The 8141-nt window shown below is 42.4% G+C and overlaps 1 protein-coding gene across 1 annotated transcript; it reads right to left on the bottom strand.

Annotated features, from left to right (window-relative positions):
- Positions 1-5009: 5009 nt before the first annotated feature.
- Positions 5010-8070, bottom strand: s1pr4 (sphingosine-1-phosphate receptor 4). The gene is made up of 2 exons (XM_085927282.1): positions 7921-8070; positions 5010-6523 (listed from the first exon to the last, which is right to left on the bottom strand). Exon 2 carries the CDS (start codon positions 6435-6437, stop codon positions 5214-5216), a length of 1224 nt encoding a protein of 407 aa, XP_085783408.1. The 5' UTR covers positions 6438-6523; positions 7921-8070; the 3' UTR covers positions 5010-5213.
- Between the last annotated feature and the right edge of the window lie 71 nt (positions 8071-8141).

Genomic DNA, 8141 nt, shown 5'->3' with positions numbered 1-8141 from the left:
TTTTTTTTCTTATCCAATCCTAGCAAGTATAACATTGGCAGCACCAAAGCGCTATGCGGGCTGTGCCCTCCCGTGCCTACTGAACTGGTATCAGTGTTTCACCTCAAAACTGGCTCAGTTCAGCAGGAACAGGAGTGGAGCCTAATTTCGAGAAGGAGTGACCTCACCGGCATCTGACGAGCCAGACAATCAGTGTTTGGAGTTCCCAACCATCTCATCGCACTCTGTCACAAGTTTTTTTGGCACTGATCGGGCCCATGATGACAGCAGCGAGCCCCACAAGTGTTCACAAGGCTGTTGCAGCTGCAGATGACTGTCACAGCAACTATGAATGTTTCATGAGATGAACATTTTGTTGCTTGATAGGTAGCATCTGCTTGTGTGAATATTATTACATTGAAATGCAGTCATCCATGGCATTTTTTTTTGTAAAATAATTCTGGTTTGGTTTTCACACAGTTTAAGTTTCAGTCAGGCTTTATGGAACATTAGGCGCAGACTGAAACCTCGGAATCATGGCAAGGTAATTCAAAAGGAATGTCTGCGATGTCTTTGTAATTCATGCCACCTAACAGTCCATCACGACCGGCCGGGGAAACGCATCTCCGCCGTGAGATAAGTCGCCGCCGCCGACGGAAAGGACGGCATCTTGATTTTATAACCCGCAGGGAACTGAAAAGTCATTAGCAGTAAAGATGAATATGTGCTTATCCTGGCTCCCCATGCAGTGTGCCTGAGATGTTATTATCTTTTATCATGGCGACGGCACAACGGCGTCGGTCGCTGAGGTAGCATCATCACAAACGAGTTATTAAGATTAAGGAGGAGATTACGGCTGGGAAAGCAATGATGTCATGGCATTGCCCAAAGATCATTTAGCAATTTGGAAGCAGCCAAACAGATTGATCTGATGCCTCCAGGGACAGAATAAGCCTGGCTTGGATTTGCAAAAGTTCTATCATAGTGTAGTGACGTAAAACCTAGTTTATCATAATTGATATTAAAATCAAGAAACAATCAAATTGAACTGCTGATGTTATGATCACTTTAGAGGTTGCCATGACATGCTGTGATGTATTAAACAACATGATGACCAGCCCGAGGACAACATGAATGCTCTGTGCATGGAAAAATTAAAAATATAATTCCATTCATTTTATGTTAGTGTCATTTGAATTTGTCTGGAAAGCATCACTAAGATTGACAGCTAAATCCGACCGCCATGTTGAATTGTATTTAGTATCAGTGTTGCTTTTGAAAGTATATGAAATAAAGTCGGAATGTTTTTTGGAAGGGAAAAAAAAATGTCATTGTTTTTTTTCAGTCGCCACCGGGAAGATTGTTTAAAGTGGGCGGGGCAATCGCCAATATATGTTAGGAGTTCGTTTGTGAAGCTTTATCGTGAGAAAAAAGACATTTAGTAGCAAATGCGGAGAGCTCCGTATCATGTCACAGAAAAACCGAATCCAACGAAGAGCCGAAGAAATAAACAAAAGCTTGTTTTCCATGCCTGCCTTTTAAATCTCCTTTCTGTGTCATCAAAAAACATGACAACAAGAGGCCTCTTGTTTTCATGCAAACAGACACATGCACTCCCGTGGTTTTCTCTTTTTGGTCTCCGAAGTGATGTCACAGGCCGTTTCATCTTCAGGGCCTCAAAGGCTGACCAGATTTCACCGTATGGGGTTGCTTTATTGAGCCTGAGCTCCTCTCTCGTCTTCTGTTCTTCTGTTCAATCAGCATCTTGGGGGGGGTCAGGCTCTTGTATCTGTTCTCACCTAATGAGCTTTAAATGGTGTGGGAATGAAAATCCAAGCCAATCTTTTTTGTTTCCGTGTCCTCCAGTTGTGCCTTGTAAAAAAATGCTCGTCTGTGTTATTTCGCTTAATATGTCCCCTGCTGGGCTCCAGATCACTGCAAAGATATTCTCAGCGAACAGCTGCATCCTCATTCGGAAACTCATGCCTGAACGCTTGCACACACAAACCATCGTAGGGGGAAAAAAAACGAGAAAAAAAGGAAGGAAGAGCATTCGAGTACAGTATTTTAACAAGGCACAGTGAACGAAAATGGCTGACATCCAGCCCTCGGAGAGATTTCCACGGTAATTGTCCTCCACAGTGAAGGAAAAAAAAAAAAAAACATTTCAGGATGCCAAGAGCAATTTTCAGCATGTTGGAACTTCTGATTGATATTTTTATGAAACAATAAAGTTAATAACTGCCATTGGCTGGCACCCAGTCTGGAGGTGTAGCCAGCTCAACTACGACTAAATGAGGACAAGCTTTAAACTGAATTATGAGTTTTGAATAAAGCACTCCGGAAACTTCAGTTAACTCCTTTCCATCACCTGAACAGTACAGTGATCCATCGCTATTTTGCGTTTCGTTTATCGCGGCTTCACTACATCGCGGATTTTTTTCCAAGTTAAAAAAAAAAACATTTAAAAGTCAAAATAAAACTTCTAAATGGAGGAAACATGTGTCTAACCTTTAGGACAATATAGTATTGCTCTAAATGTTCGTTTACATTCCTTTAGAAGTCCGTTTTCGCCTGTTAGCACCATTGCGAATTCACTAACTTGTTAGCCTGCCCAGTACTTCTGATCGGTGATCGTACTTCGCGGATTTCACTTATCACGGGTGATTTTTGGAACCAATTATCCGTGATAAACGAGGGGATTACTGTATTTCAAAGCCTGATCCCTGCAAGATTAGAATTGAATTTCTCATTTGGGAAAAAGCCGCACACATGGAAGGGATCTTGTTTGCATTCCGTGTCACTCCCAACCTCCTCCGCATGTGTCCATACAAGCTTCACAATACACATCAACTAATCCCCTTGTTAAGAATCCAATACGAGATGCTTTAACAGCACATTCCACATAATCAAACAAAATGTGTCCTGTCCTGTTCCCTCGCAAATGCTGTATAACAGGAATTAAATTTGGCATGTGCTCATCATCCACAACTTCAAAAGACTTGAAAGTATAATCCTTTCCAATTGATGTGTGAAGTACTAAATTTTTGGCCTCTGTTGCGCAACAATACTTAAGGCCACCATTATACTGTCTTGAATGGAGCGAGAAAGGGTTAGAAAAATGTTGATGAGGTCATAAATCATGCGGAAAGAAAAGCACTTTTCTCAAATACTCCTCTCGAGACGCTTTGGCGAGCACGGCAGCCGACCTTTTAGTTCTACTGAAAGGACACAGACGGATTGGGTCAACTCACCAGAGATTCCTCAATCAGGTTCTCATTGGAAACAAACAAAGCAAGAAGAAAAAGCTCTTGTAGGCAGATGTTCGATTTCCTTTCATATGGACGTGTACCAAGTATGCCTTCTGTGTTTTTTGTTTGACCTTATTGACCTTTAAATGATGTCAGAATCCCAAGGGGGATCTTTGACTGATTGGCTGTAATTGGAAAAACAACATTTACACAGTCAGGACGCATAAACATGCACAGAACACGGGAGAAACGGTTCTGCTCGACACCACAGATAATAACCTGGTTTTTGTGTCTGTGTTGTGAAATAATAATTCCTGCTCGCTCAGACTTTTCTTTCCCACGTGCACGTCGGAAGGAATGACGATCAGTGCTGTGATTGGTGTGGCGGCTTTCATCTGTATCATTAATCTCTCGTAATGGCGCGTGATTGCTCCGTTGTTTTTTTTTTTTAACCCAGCCCATGTACTTACTGACAAATGAGTCTGAAACGTCGCTTCCAACTTTTCCTACTCTTGTACTCGAGTACTTATGCCACTTCAGATGCTCCGTTTCATTTGATGCAAACAGGACAGACACCAACATAAAAAAAAAGCATCAAGGGAATCTTAAGTCATGCCCAAGACCGCTGTCAGTTAATAAAAGAAAATTGCCAAGCTAGCAAAATGGCCAGCAAGGTAAATCCCAACAGGAGGAGAGCTTTGACAGTTTGAGCTTTGATGAGATGCCGCAGCTCGGACAAACAAAGAACACACTTTATCTCGTCTCTCTGCTCCCTCCAGATAAAGAGACTTGACTTGCGGCAATCCATAGTTGGTTCATTCTCCTTCAGAGGTGTATAGATCTCGGCTCAAGGTTGCAGTGACCATGTCGGGAAACTTGTCAGGCCTTGTCAGACACAAGTGACCCTCAATGTCTACAGTAAGTATAATAATAAAATAAAATGATAAAGATAATAATGATAATGAAATAATAATAATAAAAAGAAATGATCATTTTTTATTCCCTTTTTGAAGCAAATGGATGATGTAATTCTGATGCCACGTCAACCTCCAGACCTTCTGGAGGCTACATACGAGACGGCTGTCTGCTGAACACCTGGAGCCGAAGCCAACGAGGTAATTACGGAGGCCGCAGCCACGTCTGCACGCAACCATCATTAACCCATCGTGCCTCAATCGGAGTGCAGAAAAGGTCCCTCGTTGTTGTAGCAGAGAGAGAGAGAGAGAGCGTGAGAATCGGTGATGAGTCGGTGAAACGTCAAATGAGATCCAACAAATGTGTGCGAGCGCGCTGTTAATAACGGCTGGAATTTGCAATTGCTTTTTCATCATGTCGCTGAGAGAGATGGACTGATGCCAGCATAGGGATGACTGACGCTTATCCTTGCCCTCAACTGCAAAGTTGAAGGCCACAAAGGAAGTCACACACAGTCAATGACAAAAACTTTTTTTTTTTTTTTTGGGAGAATCACCAGGTATGTCTTAATTTTTAATCTGTTTGCCTTGGTGGAGGTCTGTGCTCTAATGCATGAACAGGCAATAAAGCTCACTTTTGATTGACATTGAACAGTTTGAGATTGATGTGAACAATGACACCTTGAAGGTATTATTTAAAACTTGACTTTGTGGACTCGATGTTAATGGGATCTTACGTACATGAATCATTTGGAGTCTTATGGAGCCTGTCAAGGTTTCAATGACATATTCCCCTTTAGAGGAAAGGAAGAGGTAGCGTACTGAATATTCTGGAATATTTATTAACGTTGAGGGCAAAAAATGAAAATACAGAATGTTTTTGTACATACATGAAGATATAAAAATATGATTCTCTTATAAAACATATTAGGAAAATATACAGATCTAATTAAGAGCTTGACGTTGTGTTTACATGATGCCAAATCAAAAATCTGAGGAAATAGTTACTACTTAGGTGTAGCACCTCTCTCTCAGGTCCTGTTTACATGGGAGGGGTACACATTGTGGTCTAACCGCTCGAAACTGAAAGGCAGCTGCTGGCGGAGCTCAACCTCGATTTCTTCGACGCCTTACGAGACTTTTTCACAGTTAGTGGAGGTGAGGCGATGCTCAGGTTTCTGATCTTGTTAAAATTGTTCCTTAGGTTATCCTGCCTGCTCTCCGAGGTGCTGCTGGTCTCCTTGGAGGTCAACGCCTCGGGCCGACACAAGCCGGCCTTCAAGCAGCAGTGACACAGGAGCTTAGCCATGGCTCTTCTCATCTCGCCGCTGCCCAGTGCGTAGATGATAGGATTGAGGCCTGAATTGAGGACAGCCAGGGAGATGAAGACATCGGCGCTGAAGAGCGGCGCGCACTGCCGTGACATGCAGAAGAAGTCCACCAGCAGCAGCAGGAATAGCGGCCCCCAGCAGAGCATGAAGACCCCCACGATGGTGATGACCGTTTTAAGCAAAGCCAGGGAGCGCTTGCGGCATCGCTGCTGCGCGCTCTTGTGTACGTGACTGTAGATGGCGCCGTAGAGCATGCCGATAGCCAGGAGGATGATGATGAAGATGATGAGGGAGAACAAGATGTAGGTCTTGGAGTAGAGTGGGAGGAGGGTGGAGCATCCATCTAGACTGCACACACAGTTCCAGCCCAATAAGGGAAGGAAGCCAATCACCAGAGCCAAAACCCAGCAGAGGGCCACCAGGCCGTAAATCCTGTAGTAGGTGCTCCTGGTTGATTTCTGAGGCAGTGGCGTCATTATGGTCACATAACGCTCCACTGCAATTATTAACAAACTAAAAATTGATGCGGCCAGGGCGACAAACAGCAAGCCCTCACGGAAAAGCCAAAGCGCAGGCGTCAACTGGAAAGTCCGACTACCGGACATGCAGATGTTGACCAGGTAGGCCACACCGGTTAGGAGGTCACTGAGGGTGATGTTGGCGATGCACACGTACACCCAACGCCAACTGCGGCAGATGCGAGAAATCACAGCCACCAACACCAGGGAATTCTCCAGGATGATGAGAATGCTTATAAAAAGGAAGATGATCACGGTGACGCTGATGTTCTGAGAGTTTGAAACCGTTCTGTTCCTCAGACGGCCCGTGTGGTTGTAATGCCGCAGGATCACGTGGTTGATCTCGGAGATGTTCGTGAGGGAGTCGTTGCCGAGGAACGTAGTGGATGAATGATACAAGTGAGGGCAGGAGGATGAGGTGCTGAGGGAGATGGAAAGATCCATGGCTACTTCTCAGATGGTTGAATGAGGACCAGAACCAGGTTGGCTTTAGCTGCAGGAGGGTGAATTTGAAACTGGACAACACACACCTGACAAGACAGAGAGCAAAATAAACATCACTGCAGGAAGTGGGCAAGCCCAATTTACGGTTATTTCAAACGCAAAAATAGTAAAAACGTGCTTACAGTCTACTTTTTACACACCCTGATCATAATTCATGTATTAATCAAAGTGATGCCTTGAAATACGAGTGCCTTGACTTATGCTTTTTGGTGACGTGTGCTTTATGTTCCCGCCGCTAGAGGGCACTAGCAAACCTTACATTATCCCACCGCGATCAATTCACATTGAAAACGAAGTAGAAGAAAAACCAAAGAAGAAGAAGCGAAGAAGACGACAAATATAAGTCAAAGAAGATGAAGAAGAAGAAAAAGAAGAAGATGGTTTTGCAGGTTAGTCTATATGCAGAGCATATATACAATTTTTCTCAATAAGAAAAAACATGTTCGAAAATACTTTAAAGTCATATTAAGATACGTGCATAGTCAGAGAACGGCACCTCCACATTCTTCTTAACAAGGCTTGTTCGGTCATTTGAGTATACTTTGAGTATTGTATATTGACAAACTACGCAAAAACTTTAATTCACTTACATAAGTTCAGTTGTGTTGACCAGGAGGCTACACATTGTAAGTAAATCTGGCTTTTAAATATTTATTCGAGTAAATTTCGGTTGGGTTGGAGGGTTATGTAAATATGTGTATTGAGCATGTCCCTTTTGATGAAAATATGCATTCAGTATCTTTTAATTGCATTGCAGAGTTTAGAGGATGCATACCAACTCCATATATTTCTCTTTTATAATCTGAAGGTTTGGAAAAAATGGTCTCACAAAGCATAAAGAATATATAATTTTAGTTATGCAGCCATTACTTTCAATGTCAATAAAACCTTGATTTAATAATCATTTAATATGAACTGCAAATAATTCTGGTGCAATCAAACGTGCCATCTACTTCCTCACTGGAGCTTTGCCAATTTAAAAGGCATCATTTAAATGCCTCACTCATGTGGTGAACACAGCATGGACCAGAAGCAGATGCTGAGGGTATTTAAATCGCAGCAGGATGCATTTGAACCATTTTTCCTTAAGCAAATTAAATGCAAGTACAAAGTGCCGCAGAAAAACAAAACAAAAATCTGCAGTATCAAATCTTGAGAATTAATACCATCTCTCTTCTCGGAAATCTGTCGCCCAGCCTAAAATCAATTTCTCAAATTTTGTCTGAGGGTACCAAAAGCTTTTATTGATCCTCAACGAAACTTGAGAAAATGATATCCCTCTGAATACAAGCGAGTTATTTCATAAATCCAAATCTATTCAGTCAGAATGACATAAAAGAGTGCATTTTATGCTCTTTAATAAGGAATCACAAATAATAATTAGACAGAAAAAAAAAAGAGTGCAATGCCAATGAGTACTTACGGTGGCTGTTTCTGGTGATGATGCAGAGTGCATGAGATCCAATTGTCGCTGACTACTGATTTTTGCAGCCCATCTTTGATGGGGAAGTAACCCAGAGAATGTTCACACCCATCACACGTGTGTGATATGCAATACAGATTGCCATCATTTTGTCACATTTCTTGCACCATATCATGAAGATGATGAAAGGGGCACACTTTTTGAACAAGTGCAACATCTAA

Source organism: Syngnathus leptorhynchus, chromosome 13 (assembly GCF_054491065.1).
Source record: "Syngnathus leptorhynchus isolate UIUO chromosome 13, UIUO_Slep, whole genome shotgun sequence".
NCBI lineage: Eukaryota > Metazoa > Chordata > Actinopteri > Syngnathiformes > Syngnathidae > Syngnathus > Syngnathus leptorhynchus.
This window is presented reverse-complemented; position numbering and strand designations above follow the sequence as displayed.